General features: G+C 48.1%; 1 protein-coding gene across 1 annotated transcript in view; it reads left to right on the top strand.

The window, feature by feature from the left end:
* VWA3A (von Willebrand factor A domain containing 3A) overlaps window positions 1-20,453 on the top strand; it is a gene marked incomplete at its 5' end in the record, with an annotated part of 31,916 nt that overhangs the window by 2,555 nt on the left and 8,908 nt on the right. Inside the window, 13 exons of the mRNA XM_008574235.1 lie at window positions 982-1,062; window positions 1,488-1,582; window positions 3,038-3,157; window positions 5,975-6,049; window positions 6,265-6,409; window positions 7,149-7,344; window positions 8,817-8,887; window positions 11,754-11,906; window positions 13,553-13,643; window positions 14,306-14,416; window positions 14,931-15,028; window positions 17,746-17,883; window positions 18,833-18,941. Of these exons, the coding sequence (XP_008572457.1) occupies window positions 982-1,062; window positions 1,488-1,582; window positions 3,038-3,157; window positions 5,975-6,049; window positions 6,265-6,409; window positions 7,149-7,344; window positions 8,817-8,887; window positions 11,754-11,906; window positions 13,553-13,643; window positions 14,306-14,416; window positions 14,931-15,028; window positions 17,746-17,883; window positions 18,833-18,941 (1,483 nt within the window). The remainder of the gene's footprint in view (window positions 1-981; window positions 1,063-1,487; window positions 1,583-3,037; window positions 3,158-5,974; window positions 6,050-6,264; window positions 6,410-7,148; window positions 7,345-8,816; window positions 8,888-11,753; window positions 11,907-13,552; window positions 13,644-14,305; window positions 14,417-14,930; window positions 15,029-17,745; window positions 17,884-18,832; window positions 18,942-20,453) is intronic.

The raw sequence follows: 20,453 nt of genomic DNA, 5'->3' as shown, positions 1-20,453 counted from the left end.
GGGTGGGAGAAAGGATGGTGGGTGGATGGGTGGGTGTGAGAAAGGATGGTGGGTGGATGGGTGGGTGGGAGAAAGGATGATGGGTGCATGGGTGGGTGGGAGAAAGGATGATGGGTGGATGGGTGTGTGGATAATGGATGGATGGATAATGGATGGATGGATAATGGATGGATGGATAATGGATGGAGGGATGGATAAATTGATGGATGGATGGATGCATTGAAATGTAAACAGATGGAGGACAGAAGGGAAAATGGAAGGATGGATGACAGGGTGGAATAAAGGAAAGATGAAAGGATGAAAGTAAAAATTAACGTAAGGATGGAGGAGTGGAAGGAAGGAATAGTAGGTGAATAGAAAGAGTGGAAAGACTGAAAGGAAAGAGAGGAGCAAGGGGTGTGTAGATATAGCAGTGGATGGACGAATGACTGGATGGATGGACTGACAGAGAGATGGATATGATGACTTGGTGGAGGATGAAAGAACAGCATGAACACATTGGATTTTCCAACTGAGCTAAGTGTACAGCCCCAAGAAATTGGATTTTCAAAGTGCCCACGAACGTCTATCTGGGCTCCCAAACCTAAGAAACCATGGCCAGTGTGTTTTCAGGTCTCTGGCTCCGTTTCTATTGTAAAACCCTCCAACCATACCTCAGTGATTCTCATGTTCACAAGAGCTTCCCAAGAAGGCAGCCTGGCTTGCTGTCAGGGATGGTCCTTTCAGGGACTGCTCTCCTGAGGGCCCTCTGCTGCAGCTCCAGACAAGGTGCTGATCTGCTGCTGCTGGGGTGTGTGTGTGTGTGTGTGTGTGTGTGTTCATGGGGGGGCGAGGGACAGGGTAATCCAACTCCAGATGTGCTCAGAGTGCATTTCCCTCCCACGCATCTGATCTGGAGGACCCAGTGCCCAAATTCAACTTAAAATCCTCCCCTACATGTGCCTCTGTTCCCGTTTCCCTCCTGCCCACGCCTGAGTGCAGAAGGTGATGGTACAGTTGGAATGGCATGACGGGACAGTGAAGAATATTCATGTGGACCGGCCTGTCCTATATGAGTACCAGGTCAGTGATGGGTCAAGTCAGTCAGAATACGGGGTTCAGGAAAGGGGACAAAAGGAAGGAGCCATGTGCTATGGAGACACCAAGCCATTGACTGAACTCCCTCTTGTAAAGAGAGACTGTGCTCCACCTATAGGCGCCTCTGGAGCTTTTTCCACTTGCCTCCCAGGTGGACGCCTCAAACAAAATCTCTAATCCTTTGGGGCAAGATCTATCTTCTCTCCCATTTGATGCAATGAAATACTTTGACTCCCCTTTCTGGTCTTGCGACAGACGCATCCATGATTTAGTAGAATGTTTATACTGCCTGGAGACCCAGGGACTTGACATACCATTCCCAGAGCCGACCAGAGTACACCGACCTCATCCCAAACCCCTTAACTGCCCATCCCTTGTGCACTCACTCACTGTGGCCCATGCTTTTGCAGAAACAGCTCAGCAGAGCTATGTGGATGTATGAGAGGCGGATCGAGTGGCTCTCTCTGGCCAGCAGAAGAATCTGGGGCACCGTCTGTGAAAAAAGGTACCCTTCCCCGAGCAGTACCCTTGCCTTCATGGGTCTGGCATGTTACGGCATTTATCAAACTCATCAATCCCCTGTTGGTAGCATCAGAAGCCATTACGTAGATTAAAGATCATTAATCTCTCAGCAGAACCCCCAGAGGAGGAAAAAGTCAGCACCACCACCATCAACACCAATAATATCATCATGGTAGCACTCAGGATTCTCTTAGTTAAAAAATCTAAAGGCAAATTGGCTTAAACAAAACAAGCAGGTCTGATTAAGGTAAATGAAAATTCTAGAATAGATTTGATAGCTGTCTTCAGGCATGGCTGGATCCAGAGGTTCCTTCATGTCAGGAATCTATCTCCATCTCTTGGCTCTGCTTTCTCCTATGTTGGTTTTGTTTTCAGACAGGCTTTTCCCTCCAGGTGGCAAGATAGCCCCCAAATCTCTGGACTTCCTACCAGATTAGCACTCCCAGGGCTTGGGGTGTCCGCCCATGTATGAGCCATTTGCTCTGGCCAGGGAGGTGTGATGTTCTGATTACCCAGGTCAAATGCCCACCCCTGAAGCTTGGAATGGGATCAGCGTCACCCAGCTCAAAGGGACTGATAGAGGCTCAGGTGTTTTCCAAAGGAAAATCAGGATGAGGATGCTGTTCCCAGAAGAGGTGATGGATGCTGAGCAGGGAGAAACAATAGGGATTCATTACAGCCATCATTATCACCCTGTACCTTATTTATGCATCACCATTTACAAAATATTATACAGCTATGATATAATTTAATTCTCAAAGTAACCTTATCAGGAGTCTTATTATAAATACTTCATAGTTAAATACACCAAAGATCAGAAAGGTTTTATGACTTGCCTAAGGCCACACAGCTGGTAGGAAGTAGGACTTGAACCAAGATCTTCTGACTCTAAATCCAGTGGATTTTCTTTTGCTATCCATTCAAAACAAGAATTGGGGGAGGTGGGAATATGAGATTTGAAGTAGTCAGAGGAGAAGAAGCGCAAATGGGGCTAGAGTCCTTAAAAGACAGAGAGAGAGAGAGCAAACCAAAAGATACAAACATTTCCCAAAAGGTCCAGATATACCTAATTCCTCATCATACTTGCTCACCTTGTTTCTGTTTTCTCTATAACAACCCCGCCCTATAAAAATATTGAATGCTAGCTCTTTAAAACAAAGAAATGCATGAAAATCATTAGATGAAGCCCCTGTCCTTAAACAGTCTCCGCCATGTGACTTTATTCCATTATAGAACCTCCTGGGAGAGAAGGTTCCACAACTCCCTTATGTTACTGCTATAAACCCACCTCTGCTGGCCTCAAACCGTGAAGATTTTGACCAGCTATAAATTTGGCGTGCAAAATTCCCCTGGAAAAAACTTTAAATAGTAAAACGGAACAAAACGAACACTATCTGAGAGATTCGGTTCACCTCTTAAAGCTCGTGTTTCTCTTTAGGGTGGTTATACTGCTCGATGTCTCTGTGACCAATTCCATGTACATTATTCATATCCAGCACTCGCTGCGCCTGCTGCTGGAGGAGCAGCTGTCCAACAAGGACTACTTCAACCTCATCGCGTACGTTTCTCGTTTCTCATCATTTCTGGTCATGTGTGTTTGGACACCCTCTCTGGGCTGAAGCTCGGGCGGGTAGCTGGATGACGCATATTGATGTTACGAGCACCCCGCGTTCTGGGACGGCCATCGGTTTATCTGATTTGGGTGATCTTATTTGGGGCACTGAATAATTAAAAGGTTGCAGGACTGTCCCACTAGGGCCAAGGCAATAAGTGGCCCCAAAACACACTGCTTGATCAGCCCAGATAAAGTAATTCAGTCCATTACCCCACTTGGCTTCCAGGCCGATGAACCCAAAAGAGAATAAGAAGGACCCCAGCCGTGCCCTCATTTCGGTCCTCAGCTCGGTTCTAGCAAGCCATGATATTTCAAACATTTAGGATTCCAATTCCAAATTTAAATAAAAATTTGATACATATCAACTCAAATTTAAATTATATATGTATGATAGGGTCCGACCCGTGGCTCACTTGGGAGAGCGTGGTGCTGACAACACCAAGTCAAGGGTTAAGATCCCCTTACCAGTCATCTTTAAAAAAATAATTAATTAATTAATTAATTATGTATAAATGGCATGCATTTTTAAAACTATATATAAATTTTTTTAATTGTATATTTTATAATTATATATATTACATATATAGTTTTTTAAATTGCATGGTATTTTAACCAATTAGGGAAGACAGAGAGAAAGGAACCCTCTTGAAGTGTACATTTTTACCCAACCTCACACGAAATAGGGCATGTTCTAAACTCATTAAATCAGCAGTTAATATTAGATATTCTGTACCAGAGCCTGATTTTCCCCTAATACATGGTGCAGAAAAATGCTTAGAGAAACATTTTAGATAATGTTTTCATTCATTTATCCATCCATTCATTTAACAAAGTCTTACTGAACACCTGCCATGTACCAGTCAGTGTGCTGGGCATTGCGGGGTACAGAAATGAATACACACATACCTGTCCTCAAGGAACTTACAGCCTGGTTGTGGGAGACAGACATGGTAAGTACTAAGTTCTGTAGAAATAGGTATAAGGCAGGATATAGGACTGTGAGGTATCAAAGACAGGATCAGTCCGTTCTGCCTGGGTAGAGTCAGGTCAGAAAATCTGCATGGAGGAAGTGCCCCTTTAGCTGAGTCTTGATGAATGAGCAGCGTTTACCTAGCTCATGGGAACAACGGGGTGTGGAGAAAAAGAGCATTCCAAGTAGAGGGAACAGCATGAGTGGAGGCACAGAGGTGTGAGGTACAATGGAACTTTGGGGGACCATCAGGTAGTTCAGTATGGACGTGGGGGTGAGAGGGAGAGATTGTGCATGACAAAGCCACCAGATGATGGAGGACTGAAATAGACCATGTCCGGGAGTTTCCTACACAGTAGGATACACAGGCACTGAAGGATTTTAAGCAAGGTCATAATATGATCAGATTTGCTTCTTCAAATGCTCAAGCTATGAAGGGTGAGTTGAAGGGGTGTAATACCAGAGGGGAGGAGACCAGTTGGACTCCTGCAATGGTCTGCCCCAGTGTTGAGCAGGCGTGTGCCAAGGCAATGGAAATGCAAGGAAGGGAAGCGTGGCAGAGGTCAGGACCCATAGGACGTGGCCACTGTTTGGCTGGAAGAGATGAGGACACGGTACAGAAAAGATGATGTCCCAAGTACAGTGGATCTTTGAAGGGGAAGATCATTTTAAGCATGAAGAGCGTAAGATTCTCAAGAGTTTGGAGATCCCCAAAAGGAAATGTCCTGTTAGGAGCTCCATGAAAAATACTGGTTTTTGAGCCATCAGCACTTCGGTCCTATGCTGGAGAAGGTGGTAGTGCCTGAACTGTGCCCGTGGAGAGGTGAGGTGGGGAGAAGACACCAGGACAGCACCTGGGGGCCACCACCACGTGGAGGGGCAAGGAAGGACCCACCAGAGGAGCACAAGGAAGGAGCAGCCAGAGGCAGGAGGAGACCAGGAGACGAGGCGTGGGGAGGCCAGAGGCAGGAGGGTGTCACAGGGAAACAGAGTCAGATCTGGCAGCAGTGGGGAAGGAAGCAGAAGATGAAGGAGCACGTTGCATCTGGAGATCGAGCTCACTGCTCTGAAAACAAGGAGTTGTAATTTGTTTTGCAATTCAGATTGGCGAATATTTAAAAGATTAATAACACTAGTGCTGGTGATGATATGAGAAGCGTGTTCTGGAATCCGTTGGTGGAAGCATAATTCCGTATAGCCCTTTGTATTAAAATTTGTTGTTTATATTCTTTGTTCCTTCAGTTAAACCTTTTTGAATCATCCTGCAGAAATACGAAGATGACTGTGCAAAGATAACTGCACAGGGATGTTTCATGCAGAGTTCTAGTAGTGGATAAACCTGGAAACAAACTATATGAACTTCAAGAGGAAATTGGTAAAATAATCCTGGCAGTGGGATACTGTGCACCCATGGAAAAGAACCAGGGAGATTTATGTGAATGTGTGTGGAAAATGTCCTCAGTAAGTCTAAAGGAATGGAAACAAGCAGGCTATGAATAGTATATATTGTATAATTCCATTTCTGTAAATATATATTTACATATGCATTTTTCTTTAAATCCAAGAGAATAGAGAGCAAAGAGTTAGCAGAAATTGGAGGTAGGGGCATGTCATGCTGGGGCATGTCATGACCAGCAAGGAAATCTCATGGCTGGCCTAGGCCAGTGACATCCTAACATGTTGAGGGGTGTCAGAATTATGACCCTCTAAAAGCCTGCTGAGCCCAAAGAGCTGAGCCACAGAGTAGACACCCCCTGGCTGAGAACAAGCCCTCTTTGCTTCCTTCAAAGGTTTGGAAGCACCATCGAAAGCTGGAGGCCTGAGATGGTTCCCGTGAGCCACGACAATTTACAGAGCGCCTGGCGGTAGGTGACGGACAGAGATTTCCAGCTGCTGGAACCGAGGGCAGCCTTGGTGGTATTTTCTCTGTCTCCCTTTCCACCAGGAGGTAGCTCTCCTGAGTCCCTGCCCTCGAACGGCCTCAGACAGAAATCAGAAAACAACTGCCTCTGTTCACTGCCCTTCCCCTCTGTGGCCTTAGAGGTGGCCTCACTCAGCATCACTGTCTCTGCCTCCCCAGGTGGGCCCTGAGCCTGAGGTGTCAGGGTGGAAGGAACGTCCTTGGTGCCCTGCGGAAGGCCGTAGAAGTGGACTTCATGGACAAAGACAAACACCAGTCACAGGGCATCTACCTCTTCGTGGGGGGCATCCCCGACCAGGACATGGTGGGTGGGCTACATCTGGGGTGTCTGTTTCCGTTTGTCACCCTGTCCATCTTCCCCAACATGGGTGCCTCACAGTGGTCTCTCCAGCACTATTTTTCTTTTCTTTCCTTCTTTTTTGGCGGCTGGCCAGTACAAGGATCCGAACCCTTGACGTTGGTGTCCAGCATGATTTTCTAAGCCAGAGCTTTTCAAACTTTAGCATGCAGACAAGCACCTGGGTGCTGTTAAAATGCAGGTCCTGGGGGCCGGCCCGGTGGCGCACTGCTACAGTGCGCCAACTCCCGCCGAGGGTTCGGATCCCACATACAGACCGGTTCCCGCTCACTGGCTGAGCGAGGTGCGGGGGCAACACCGAGGGTTGTGATTCCGTTGCCAGTCCTGGTCCGGTACGGGCGCGACATTGAGGGTTGCGATCCGTTGCCGGTCACGAAAAAAAAAAAAAAAAATGCAGGTCCTGGTTCAGGAGGTCTGGGTACAGCCTGAGAGTCTGTATTTCTAACAAGCTCCCAGGGCACAAGGATGCTGCTGGTCTACAGACCACACTGGGTGTCATCAGGCTCTCGGGGCCAGTGCCCTGGCCATACCCCATCCAGATGTTGAGAGAAGTTGTGACCCGGGCTCATCTCTTTCAATCCTCAGTGCCAAGTACTAAACCAGGCACACAGTAGGCCCTCTAGAAAGATTATTAAGTTCAACAGACCTGAGCTGTGGGCCCCTCCTGCCTCCTCTCCACCCACAGCCCACGCTCAGCGCCTACATGGCCGAGGCCTGCAGGGGCTGCGACCTCCAGCTGAACGTGTGTCTCTTCTACGTGGGCGAGCCTCAGATGGACACCACACCCCCCGCCTGCTACGCCAGCCGCACGGACACGGCCACCGCCTACAGGGAGGCCACCCGGGCTACTGGTGGCCGCTTCCACTGGTTTGGAGACACAGGTGCGTGAGTGTCACCTGGTCCCTCCATCTCTTTCTTTGCAGACAGTTGTCACAGCACCTACATAGCTTCCTTAGGCCATAGATACATTCCAGAAAAGTGTCAGTGAAAATCACATTTAAAAATGTAAAACTACTGTTCTGGAGATGGGTGGTGGTGATGGTTGCAGAGCAATGTGAGTGTACTGATTGCCGCTGAACCATACACTCAAAAATTATTTAAATGGTCAATTTCATGTTGTGTATAGTTTACCACAATTTTAAAAAAGTTTTTTTAAAAAGTAAAACTTGAGAAGTAGTTTAGAATGTCAGAGTTGGAAGACACCCTAAAAACCCCTTAGAGTACTGTTTCCCAAAGGGTGGTATGTTTACGACAGGTGGCCAGCAAGATAATTGTAGATGCGGGGCTGGCAGGTTAGCTCAGCTGCTTACAGCACAGCCTTGTACACCAAAGTCAGGGGTTCGGATCCCCACACTGGCCAGCCACCAACAAAACAGATAATTGTAGATGGTACATGGAGCAAAAATTTTTTTTATTGTGATAGTTATATGCTTGTTTTAACATATGTTAGAAAAATGCTGCTTTCCATCGTCAGCAGTGACATAAATTTTCTGTTTCAAATATACTTTTAAGTAAACAAAAAGTGAATGGATTAAAAAATACATGTAAATAGATAGTGGTTTATCTGGCACGTAGACAAGACAGAAACCGTGACAGTGGTACAGGAGTGATTGGCTGGGACACACAAGTGCACTCCTACCTCCCTGAGTCACAGACAAAGTGACTCCCTGGGACGTGATCTGCCACAGTCACAAGGTTAGTGCTGTAACTGGGGCTGGAACTCTGGGGTCCTCTTTCCTGGCTCTTTCTTTCATGACAGTGCTGGGCATGTACGTTTAAGGTGTTATTGGAGAATATCACTAGTAATGGCAAACACCTACTGAACAACTATTAAATACCAGACACAGTTCTAAGCATTTTACGCATATCATGATTTGTGGGGATTACTGTTCTCATTTTACAGATGAGGTAGCTGAGCCCGGAAGCACACAGATAATTAAGTGGTGGAACCAGAGGTTGAACCCAGACAGGCCAGCTTCAGGGTCTGTTGTCTTAGTCTTTACACTCCAGACCCTCTCAAAGGAGACATCGATGTTCACTACACACATTAGCTACTGTAAATAATCCCAGGGGATCTTTTTACTCACTGAATAGTAGGACCTTTGCACCTAACCTAATCTTCTTGTGGGCAAGTGCCAGGGTCACCCGCTGTAGGTAACCACGCTGCACCTGCTCACCCCCTTCACTCCTGGATGGTGCGGGGGTGGGAGGGGGCACTGGTCAGTTCAGCACATTAAGTCCCCACCCTGCCCCTCAGGCTCCAGTCACCTCTACATGGCCCTCGTGCATCCAGATGTGGACACACGCTAAGATACAGGCCCCTCCCCACACTCACGACATGCTTTGTCTCCAGGCATCTGTGACAGTGATGACATCAACTCCATCATGTCAGAGATGGAAAAGGCTCTCGACTACTCGCAAAAGGTATGCTGTGGGTATCCCTGCCTCCTCCTGGCTTCTGGTGGTGACTGGTGTTTTAAAAAAAAAAAAAAATCACACTGGATGCTTGTTAAAAATGGCAAGGAAGATTTTACTTAGACTGTTGCAAGAGGGGAGAGAGATTGAACTCAACTCCAAATAACGGGAAAGATAGTGGGGGATGTAGAGCCAGCAGGCAGGTCAGCAGGTGGAAAACGACTGAGGGGCACTCGGTCAGATGTCAAGAGCAGGGGATCCTCGCTGCATGCAATTCTTGCTAACGGCAGGCCGAGGGCTTAGCTTTCAAGCACAGGGTATGAAGAACTTGATGAGGTGAGGGGGGGCTCCCACTAAACTGACTTAACAGGACTCTTTGCTAAAACTGGGGACAATGGGCCAAAGTTGAGGCCTGGTTGAGAAGATGACTCAGAGGATCCTGATTAAAGTCTGATCAAGGAGGGAGTCTTAGTCACCGGCAATCCTGAGCATTCCATGCTTTGTGGCAGTATAACTCCAGTCTCTGCCTCATCTTCCATGGCTGTCTTCTCCCTGTATCTGCACCTCTCCTCCTCCTCCAAGGACTCCAGTCACACTAGACTAAGGGCCCACCCTACTCCGGCATGATCCCTTCTTAACTTACATCTTAATTACATCTACAAAGACTCTATTCCCAAGTCAGTTCACATTCACAGGTACTGGGAGTTCAGACTTCAGCATCTTTTGGGGGACACAATTCATCCAGGCCAGCTTCCCTCTTCCTGCCCTGGTGCGTGACACCCAAGGCTTCAGGTGAAAGATGAGTGTTTCCTGTGTCATTGGTTTCAGGCCTGTATGCTGCATGTTCTGGCCACTTCTGAGTTCCTTGAACACAGCGAGCTCATTCCTGAGCTCTTTCTAAACTCAGGCCCTTCGCACCTGCTGCTTGCTCCACCTGCCACTCTCCTTCCAGGTCTTCCCTGGCTTGATCCTTTTTATTCAAGACACATTAAATTGTTACTTCCTCAGAGAAGGGAGCATGAAGGGGCCAGATTACTCCATAGTGATGAGAGAGGAAATAAGGGCATGGATGTGAGAACATTTAAGGAAGAATTGATCAGACTTGTGACTGATTGGGTGTGCTGGGTGAGGGAGAAGAAGAAACCCAGAGTAGCTGCCCCGTTTCTTGCTGGGGGACCCGTAGACAGTGATGCCATTGACCAAAAGAGAGAAGACAGGAGGAAGAGCCCATGGAAGTGTGCAGGGAGGCGGGCTGGGATAAAGAAGAGCTTGTGGAGCCTGTGAGATGACAACTGAGGGCATCCTGCAGATGGGAGAAGATACAGCTGGAGATAGAGATTTGGGGCAGTTCAAGCCATGGGGATGGACGGAGCATGGCAGAGGCAGGGGAGGATCCTGCGAAGGAGACTCAGCCCAACTCACAGTTTCGTTGCCATCATCTGCAGAAGGACTCATCTCCCCGACTAGACTGTGGTCTCCTGGGAGGGCAGGGCCACGCCTCCACGTTCTTTTCCTCCACAGCCATCGAATCAACAGATCTGGGGCTCCCCCAGACACACCTTAGGTGTCCTCCCTGAAAGGACCTTCTTTGGTGCTTTTTTTTTACAAAAAATATTGTGTTAAAAATTGTAAGATGTATCAGCCAGCCGCCAAAAAGAAGAAAAAAACTGCAAGAGTACCAAAGTGAAGACAAAAAGTTTTGCATTTGGCATCTCTATTCCTTTCACTTGGAATATGGGCTCCTTTCTGAGAGCTACAAATGACTCACTATAACTAAAGGAGGTCCAGGAATTTTTAATTAGCGTGGGGCAATCATGAAATGCCCTGGTCAAAAGCCTGGGCATGGATTATCATAACCATCATACAACTCGATGTCACATTCATAAAAATCTATTTTTAAAAATACCTCTTCCTTTCACGTGAGGCTTAACTAGCAGATCCAGTCTGTGTTGCCTCTTCCTGAAATGAAGAAGTTGCCTCACGTGATCTGCGTCTAACATGCTCTGTTTAGTAGCAGACCTGGCCTCCTCTTTACCTGACCCTCTGAGAACGACCAGCAGAGATGTGTGAGCAGCCCCGCTCCACGCACCAGAGCACACGCTCACGCACACCCACCTGCAAAGGGACTAACCAGGCAATCCTACGCCATGGAAGGCCGTGGAACTCTGTGGTTTCTGCTTCTCTCATCTATGTCGGTCCTTAACTGTCATTTGGTGCTTTTTAAAATCCCTCCTTAGGGGCATATCAGTCCCATTCTTCACATGAGAAACTCATTCATGAGGTGTTAATGAGCCACACTAGCTTAATCCACCCCTCCTTAAACTGCGAATTTACATTCGAATGGTGTCTTCTAGTACTTTGATTGAGAATGATTACTGGAGAAGCTTTCAGGCAGTTGAGAAATTTGTGAGCCAAAGGAACCAAGTGTTACTCCGTTATCCTGCAGCAGCACTTACAATGGACAGAGCACTGGCTCTGGAACCAGACCCACCTGGGTTTGAACTGAAACTCCTCTACAGACTAGTAGTGTGGCCTTGGGCAGGAACCTGAATCTCATGGAGATTTGGTGTCCTCATCTGTAAAATGGGGATGAGATAGCACCTGCCCTGCGGGCATAGTTGGCCTGTCTTGTTGGCTTGACGGCAAACCCCAGGCACTAACCAGCCCAGTGTCTGGTGTGTCCCAGTCCATACATGGTACTTGTTAATCGGCATGATCTGCAGCACTCTCAGCACCAGGCAGCATTCTAGGGACAGAAGAGGAGTCCAGGGGACTCCAGGGACTCCAGTGGACCCAGTCTCTCTCCTGCTGTGTGTGTGTGTCTGTTTGTCGACGGTGGCTGTGAGTGCTGCTGACTCTCCCAATCCCCCTGCAGTGTGCCTTACTGGTGGCCTCCCTGAAGAAGCAGTCGGGAAAAGAACTGGAAAGTGCTGCCCTCCCGAGAGAAAAGCCGAAGATGCCCAAGAAGAGAAGTCAGCCCGAGAAACTCCGTCCTCCCAAGTCCACAGCCCCTTCGATGGCCAGAACGGTTTGACTCCCTCCCTAATAACACTTGGAGGATTTTGCTCCCAATTGTCTCCTGGTCTTTCCTAGATCTCAGCATGGCTGGGGACAGGGCCTCAGACCCCCAGGCCAGCAGGGGTGGGGTCAGGGGCTTCCGTGGTGAGTGTCCCGGGGGTGCATCCCACCCGGGCCTCTAGGGAGAGGGACTCCCCTTGGGGGAGCTGCTTCTCAGCTCTGGGGGCACTTCTGGCCTCCCCCACCCTGCCTTTGGCTTTTCCTGCCTGGTCCGGCTTTGCTCCCTGGCCTGGTACGAAGCACGCCATGGTATTGGCACCCACCTCACGTCTGATGGCTGATCCTGGAGGGTCCTTCGGGGTCAGGGGAACTCAGGTGTCTAACTCAGGCTCCTGCTGCTGCTGCCCAAGGCTTAGCAGGGGCCTAATAGGAGCCCGAGGGTGAACCCGCGCCTGCCAGGCCTTCTCCCCATTCACAGCCTGTCAAATGTGTCCTGCACAAAACACCCCCCATCTCCGACACCTCAGCAGTCAGGAGGGGCCTCTAGAGGGAAGAGCCCAGGTGCAGCAGTGCTTGTGGCAGAAGGGCAGTGACACCTGTGAGCTCCTCAGTGTCACACTGATGGACAGCCCCTTGTGACCATAGCACATTTCCAGAAGGACAAACCACCCAGACCCTCTGTAGGTTATTCCCAGTCGACGGGCTGCCCTTCCAGGGGATTCCGTGCATATGGGCACTGTCTTCTCCAGTGAACTGCACCAGGTTCCGGAGCCAGTCCAGGCCATCACCCTCTCCTGCCTTCCCAAATTCTGGGCCGAAACGCAGAATCTCAGGGTCTGCCTCTTGGGCCTTTAGTGGTTCCTGAGCTGATTCAGCGTGAGGAGGTGTAGGCCACGCCATGGCCTCTAATGGGCCCTCTTGACACCAGGCTGCGGGTTCCCGAGAGTGGCAGCATCCAGGCCTTTTCCACTGAGGCTCACCCAGTGGTCTCCTCAGGAGGGATGGGGCCCAGGTGGCTTGGTTTAACTGTCGCCACCTTCCAGTTGTGTCTAGTAATGAAGGAACTCCTCCCTTAAAACTGAGGTACAGAACAGGCACAGAAGTCGCCTGAATGGTTGCTTGTCACACTGGAGGCCCAGAAATCTCACTCCAGTAGGAGGAGGGGCAGGTCACTGGTGAAGAATGTTCTGGCAAGGGGCCGGCCCATGGCTTACTTGGGCAAGTGTGGTGCTGATAACACCAAGGCCACGGGTTCAGATCCTATATAGGGATGGCCGGTTAGCTCACTTGGGAGAGTGTGGTGCTGACAACACCAAGTCAAGGGTTAAGATCCCCTTACTGGACATCTTTTTAAATTTTAAAAAACAAATTTTTTTTAATTAAAAAAAAAAGAATATTCTGGCAAACCCCCACCGCTGTCCTAGCACGCCCTCTCCTCCTTCTCATACCACACACACACGCACACACATTTTCCACCCCAGAACCCAGAGGCCCCTCTGAGTCTGCTGCAGGAGATGGGCCAGACGTGTCTGAGGAGTCCACTCCCTTTGGCCTCTCCCTGCAAAAGTTCCTGATTGACAGGTGGAGCTTGGGGTGACTGGGTACTGACTGCCACAGAGAACAGATCTCTGATGGGAAAGATGGCCTGTTTTCTAGAACATTAAAGATGACCCTGACAGAGAGAAGAGCCCTTGCTTGAAAACTGTGAAATGGTGTCCACTCGGTGGCAGAGCAGGTGTCTCACCAGGTAAGGCACAGCCGTGGTCACACCGGGGGTGGAGGGACAGCCCGAGCATGGAAGAGGCATGGACTCAAATGATCAATGCTCATGCATCTTGATCATGTGCAGACAGGATGATCTAAGACTGTCCCATTCAAAGCTTGTGCCAACCAATCCTGTGCAGTAGGTACTCTGTCCACTCCCCATTTGACCGGTGAGGGACTTCAGGCTCAGAGGGGCTGCAAATATTGTGCCATCTAGTCGTGATAGGCCATCACTATTTTTATGAAAGCTCATAGAACCCAAGACCTTGTATCTTATTCCTCATGTCAAAGACATGGCAGAGTGGCTCAGAGCAGAGTTCTGGGGTCAGCAGACCGGGGTGGGATCGTTGCTCTACCTCTTCCCAGCTCTGCGTCCGACTTGCTACATCTGTAAACTGGGGTCTGCGAGGGTGCAGTGGAACGGGGTGTATGAAGCACTCAGTGCCATGCCTGGTGACCAGCAGCTCTTAATGATCCAGGCAAGGCCAGAAGACCTGGGTGGGGCAAGGGCTGCCTCAAAGCCATCTCGGAGGCCCATGTCCAGGGCTGGCGTATAGCTGAGAGGAGGTGTCTCTAAGCCCAGCTGGGCAGCTTTATGACAGAAACCCACGAGTCTGCTCCAGCCAACAAGCCAATGTCCTCCAGCTGCAGTCCAGCTAGTGAAGGAGGGGACGAAGGAACGGAGGAGGAAGACCAAGTCGAGGGAAGGGGAGACATCTCTCTTGCTGTTCTATACGGAGACAGGGGACAACGTGGGTGAGTTGGAGGCTACACAAGTGTCTGGACAGCCCCCTCGCCCTGTGGGAAGGAGACACCCCCACCCAGCTATCCCAGGCCACGAGCAGGGTGCTTCTGCAGCAGGCCTGTCCTCAAACAGCTCAGTCCTCCCAGTCCAGGGAAACGAGAGTGTGACGTCTTGACACTGGCCAAGGAATGAGAAAGTCAGCACTGAAGATGAGATCTCCTGAGGTCCACTAGGGGCAGTTTCTTTAGCTCCCAGTCTGATTGGAAGGGGGTGGATATGATTTCCTAGACCAGCCTGATTGATTGCTGTCTAATGGTAGGCTCAGTAGCAATTCACTGCTGCGTGGGAGGTCCCAGGCAGCCTTCCCCCGACCCACCCAACAGCCTCCCTGTCCACCTCTCAGCAAATTGCACCTAAAGAATTTTAGAACTGACTTGATTGATGTGCAACTGGTATAAAAGAGGGAGCAGTGTGGGGAGAGGAGTAAAAAGGGGGGCACAAAGTGACCTGTGCTGTTCCTCCCAGGCTCGGTGTACAGGAGGTACCCTCAAAGAGGGGGTATAAGAAGAACCAGCTCTTCTGTTGAGTTGCCCAGAAAGGACACAGTTTGCTCCAGCGAGGAGGTACTAAGTCATCTGCACCAGCACACACCCCATACGCAGTAATTCTTTCTGCCAGCCGTCACGTCTAGGAGGGTGGGAGTACTTGGAAATGAGGACAAGCCCACTAAGAATGACTGTAACAGGTGGAATAAGGCTTAAGTACACCTAAGTTCAAAGTCTGGGTCTGCCCCTTCCTAGCAGGGTGACCTTGGGCAAGTCACTTAACTACACTCAATGTCAATGTCTTTGCTTGTAAAATGAAGACAATCATACCCATCTAATAAGACTGATGTAAGGGTTAATTAAAGTGTATTTTGTGTAGAGTGTTTAGTGGTGTCAGACCCTTTCAGTTGCAAGCAACAGAAACCCCTCTTCCTGTTCTTATCCAGAAGATTAACACCTTTCTTCCCACAACCGTTCAACCAGTCAGTGTGGTTCTGATGGGCCAGTCCCAGGTGCCGTGCTCTGATGGCTTTGCACCTGGTCGTTCTTGTCTCTCTCATTGGGACTGGAAATTATCCTAACTGGGTTAGAGTTTGGACTTTAGACCAAAGCCTTGATTGGCTTTCTACCCAAATTTTGTGGAGGAGGGTCAAAAGTAGCAATGTCCACTAGACTAGGGAGTAGCAGCAGATGCTCAACACGTTTTCTCCACTTCCTCCCCACATTCCTTGTGCATCTTTCACAAGAGCCAGGGAAGGAACCTGCATGCATCGAATGCTCAGTGAGGACCTAGGAGACCCACATTCCCAGCATGAGACAGATTTCTTTTTAAAAATTAATTAAATTTTTATTGAAACATAGTTGATTGTACATATCTGTGGGGTACAGAATTGAATATCAATACCTGTGTGCAGTATGTGATGCTCCAATCAGGACAATTAGTATGTTCAGCATTATACAATGTAATCATTTTGGGGGGCCCTTTACCAATTTCTCACTAGCCCCCTGTCCCCCTCCCCCTTTCCCAACTCTGGTGGCCTCAGTTCTGTTCTCTCCTTTTGAAAGTTCAATGAATGATTGTTGTATCTTTCTTTTTTTATTTACTTGTTTATTTTTTCAGCTCCCACTTATGAGTGAGGACATGTGGTATTTCTCTTTCTGTGCCTGGCTTATTTCATTTAACATAATTTTCTCCAAGCTCATCCATGTTGCTGCGAATGGCAGAATTCCACTCTTTTTTATGGCTGAGTAGTATTCCATTGTGTATATATATACCACATTTTCCCTGTCCAGTCATCCAACAATGGACATTTAGGTTGATTCCAATTCCTAGCTATTATGAATAGAACTGCGATAAACATGGGAGTGCAGGTGTCCCTTCAACATGATGATTTCCATTCCTTTGGGTATATACCCAGCAGTGGAATTGCTGGATCATATGATAGCTCTATCTATAGTTGTTTGAGAAACCTCCATACTGTTTTCCATAATGGCTGCACCAATTTACAGTCCCACCAACAGTGTAAGAGGGTTCCCCTTTTTCCACATCCTCACCAGCATTTGTTATTCTGTCTTTTTGCTAATGGCCAGTCTAACTAGGGTGAGATGATATCTCTGTGTGGTTTTGATTTGCATTTTCCTGATTCTTAGTGATGTTGAGCATTTTTTCATGTGACTGTTGGCCATTTGTATATCTTCTTTTGAGAAATGCCTATTCAGCTGCTTAGCCCATTTTTAAATTGGGTAATTGTTTTTTTATTGTTAAGTTATTTGAGTTCCTTGTGTGTTCTGGATATTAATCCCTTTTCAGATGCATAATTTGCAAATGTTTTCTTCCATTCTGTAGGTTGTCTTTTTGATCCTTTAGTTGTTTCCTTTGCTGTGCAGAAGCTTTTTAGTTTGATATAATCCTGTTTGTTTATTTTTTTCTTTTGTTGCCTATGCTTTAGGGGTGTTATTCATAAAGTCTTTGCCCAGTTCTACTTCCTGAAGTGTCTCCCCTATGTTTTCTTTTAGGAGTTTTATAGTTTCATGACGTATATTTAAGTCTTTAATCCACTTTGAGTTAATTTTGGTATATAGTGAAAAGTATAGCTTTGTAGTATAATTTGAAGTCAGGTAGTGTTATGCCTCTGGCTTTATTTTATTTATTTATTTGCTCAGGATTGCTTTGGCTATTCAGGATCTTTTGTTGTTCTGTGTGAATGTTAGGTTTTTCTATTTCTGTGAAGAATGTCATTGGTATTTTGATGGTGATTGCATTGAACCTGTAGATTGCTTTGGGTAGTATGGACATTTTCACAATGTTAATTCTTCCAATCCAAGAGCATGGAATGTCTTTCCATCTTTTTGTGTCCTCTTTTATTTCTTTCAGCAGTGATTTGTTTTTCTCATAGTAGAGATCTTACCCCTCCTTGGTTAAATTTATTCATAGGAATTTTATTTTTTTGGTGACTATTGTAAATGGGCTAGGTTTCTTGACTTCTTTTTCCACTAGTTCATTGCTGGAGTATAAAAATGCTACTGATTTTTGCTGTTGATTTTGTACCCTGAGACTTTACTGAAATCTTTTATCAGTTCTAAGAGGTTTTTTGTAGCGTCTTTAGGTTTTTCTCTATATAGAATCATATCATCTGCTAACAAGGACAGTTTGACTTTGTCTTTTCCAATCTAGATGCCTGTTATTCCTTTCTCTTGAGACAGATTTCAAACATGAGCTTTTAATGGATGAGTCAGACAATCTTTCAATTAAGCCTGAGTTACCCAAGCCCATAGTTGTTTCCTTCATTCTACAGTGGATAGCAAATTATGGGCTAAGGAAACTGAAGATGGAGATCTCCCGATGCATCGGTCCCAACTGTGCGCATCAAAAGTTGGCACAGAGGTCGACGCCAGGCAAACACTGCAGCCTCTTCCCCAGCATAGAGGTCAATGTGAGTCGCACTTTTTGTTGTTTTTCTCCTGCAACTCCTGCCTCATCTCAGCGGCACATGGCAGAGAGCAGCGTTGGGCACCAGGGCCTCTATTCCCCGCCCAAAGTGGGGCTGCCCTAAGACAGCAGGAGGTGCAGAATCCTGCTGGAAGAAAAGTCACCCCCAGGGGCTGAGATCACACTCCAGGGCAGCTGGGCTCATTGGAGTGAGAATTAGAAAGATCTGCTGAGAACACAGGGCCATGACTGACATGTTCCCCAATAAGAACTCTGCACTCCCAGTACTGCTGGTGGCAGATGGCAGCAAATGGGGGTTATGATTGCAGTAAGGGGTTTTTACCTCTATTGTTTAGTTTTTGGGTAATGTTTTTTCATTGCTTGGACAGTAGAACAAAGTGAAAATTTAATCATTTCCCTTCTTGCCCTTTCATACTATGTCACCAACATTAGGGGGTGGTTAGAGCGTGGTGTTATAACACCAAGGTCAAGGTTCGGATGACTGTACCAGCCAGCCTCCAAAACCAAACCAAAACAAAAGATTAGAGGCAATTAAAATAGCCACAAAATTCAAAATTATCCACCAGAAGAATTTGTGACCATGGTCTCCTCTCCATCCAAGGTCATCATTCAGTTTGAAATTTATGGACCTCCCACCCTACCATTAAGTGTTTTCAATTTTAAAATTCAGAGGTATTATGTTTTTTATTATTACAATGACTGCATTTGCTACAAAACCATCATCCTAATTCCTCCACTCCTTTGTAGAACCATAAATCTGGTAGTTTAACAAAAGAAAAAAAAGCTTTTAAACAAACCAACAGAGATGTATGCTTAACAGATGTTTTGGGAATTGTTAACTACATGGAATAAACTGTTTTAGGGGGTGATGGGGATATGAAGAAAAAGCTTCTGGGGGGCAGGGGAATTTGCCATCACCTGCCTTAATCCAGGGCGTGACAAGACACGTGCGGTGGACGCTGAGGGAAATTGACGTGTACATCAGCTGCCTGGAGAAGGTGATCCGGCGCTACATCCAGAGGCTGCAGTGGCTGCTGTCCGGTGAGCCTGCCCACCGTCCTGGAGAGCGGGGGGCACAAGGGGACTTGAAAGGCTAACCCCAGCCACCCCAGGGTCAGTCCTTCTAAGGCCAGGAGCTCAGAAACTGTCAGGTCAGAGGTTTCAGACAGGGGGGTTATTCAGGTACACATGACTTCTGGGTTCAGAGTCAGGCCAGGTGCTAGATGACAGGGAGGTGGGGCTCAGGCCAGAGAGCCCCAGAGAGGACTCCTGCCTGTCAAGGCCTGCTCTGCAAGGCCGACATCCACACCTTGCCTTTCCATGTGGCTCACCCTCAAGAGGCTTACCTTAACCTTGACTGGGCCCCATTGAACCAGTCCACGGAGGTGGAGATGGGAGGGGGTCCTGACAAAGAAGAAGCCCTCTGTTCTGTACGAAGAGCACCCAGGCCCCTCCAGGAGAGGCGAATGAACAGGGCTGGCTGAGGACATCAAGGCTCCATCCCAGAGGAGGGTGGGCTGGGGATTGAGACAGTCTGATGCATCAGGTCCAAGAGGCCGGGCAGACAGCTTTAAGGAGTCTGGAGAGTTCCTGGGACACCAGGAGGGAGGAAGAAGGGTGTTGTATATAGAGATCCTACTGGTGGCCTTGTGCGGGCCACTCAGGGTCCTGTGCAAATTCATTAGGTCCAATCCTCTGCAGTAGAACCTGGTATAAACAGTCCATGGGTAGTGAGATATGGCAATGACTGCTACTTTCCAAAGCCTCTGGAGGGGCTCCAGGCTCCAGATGTAGGTGTCAGGTCAGAGGCTGAGGAGGGGCACAGGGGTGAGCCTCTCTTGGTTCTCAGTGCATGTTTACCACTGGAACCAGCTTGAAGGCCAGAGACTGAGCCACTTCTTTTGTGAATCCCCACCTTACACACAGGTACACACTCAAACACTATCTAATACTGCAAAATTCACCCGGGGTGCTTTGTTCATTCATTCATTCATTCATTCATTCATTCATTATTCAACAATCAGTGTTGCTCTCCTGCTAGGGGCTGGGGAGAGGGTGGAAGGCAAGACCCAACAGGGTCCCTGAGCCATGCAACACAAGGACCAGAAGGAGACAGATGTTAACCAAAGACCCACAGCAAGCCTAGCACGGCAGCTTGACCGGTGTTGGGGAAGAGGGGTGTGGTGCAGGAGAGCCTCTAAGGGGGGCAGTCAGCCTGGACAGCGAGGTCCAAGAAGGCTTCTCTGGGGAGGTGCTGTTTGAGCTGAGACCCAGAGAACAAACAGAGGTTACTGAGCAAAGAGAGGAAGGCAGGCACGGGCTGAAGCACCGAGCGGGAGGGAGAGGGCTGAGGACAAGGACTGGAAGGAAGCAGCGGGGGGCTGACCGGTTAGCTTAGCTGGTTAGAGCGTGGTACTGATCACACCAGGGTCACGGGTTCAGATCCTGTACTGGCCAGCCACCAAAAAAAAAAAAAAAAAAGGTGTGATGGGAAGCCACTAAAAGGTTTTAAATAAGGGGAAAATGATCACGTTAGTGTTCGCAACAATCCCT

The sequence above is a fragment of the Galeopterus variegatus genome, unplaced genomic scaffold, assembly GCF_000696425.1.
Source record: "Galeopterus variegatus unplaced genomic scaffold, G_variegatus-3.0.2 Scaffold1016, whole genome shotgun sequence".
Classification (NCBI taxonomy): Eukaryota; Metazoa; Chordata; class Mammalia; order Dermoptera; family Cynocephalidae; genus Galeopterus; species Galeopterus variegatus.
Note: the sequence above shows the minus strand (reverse complement) of the source record. Positions and strands in the feature narration are given on the sequence as shown.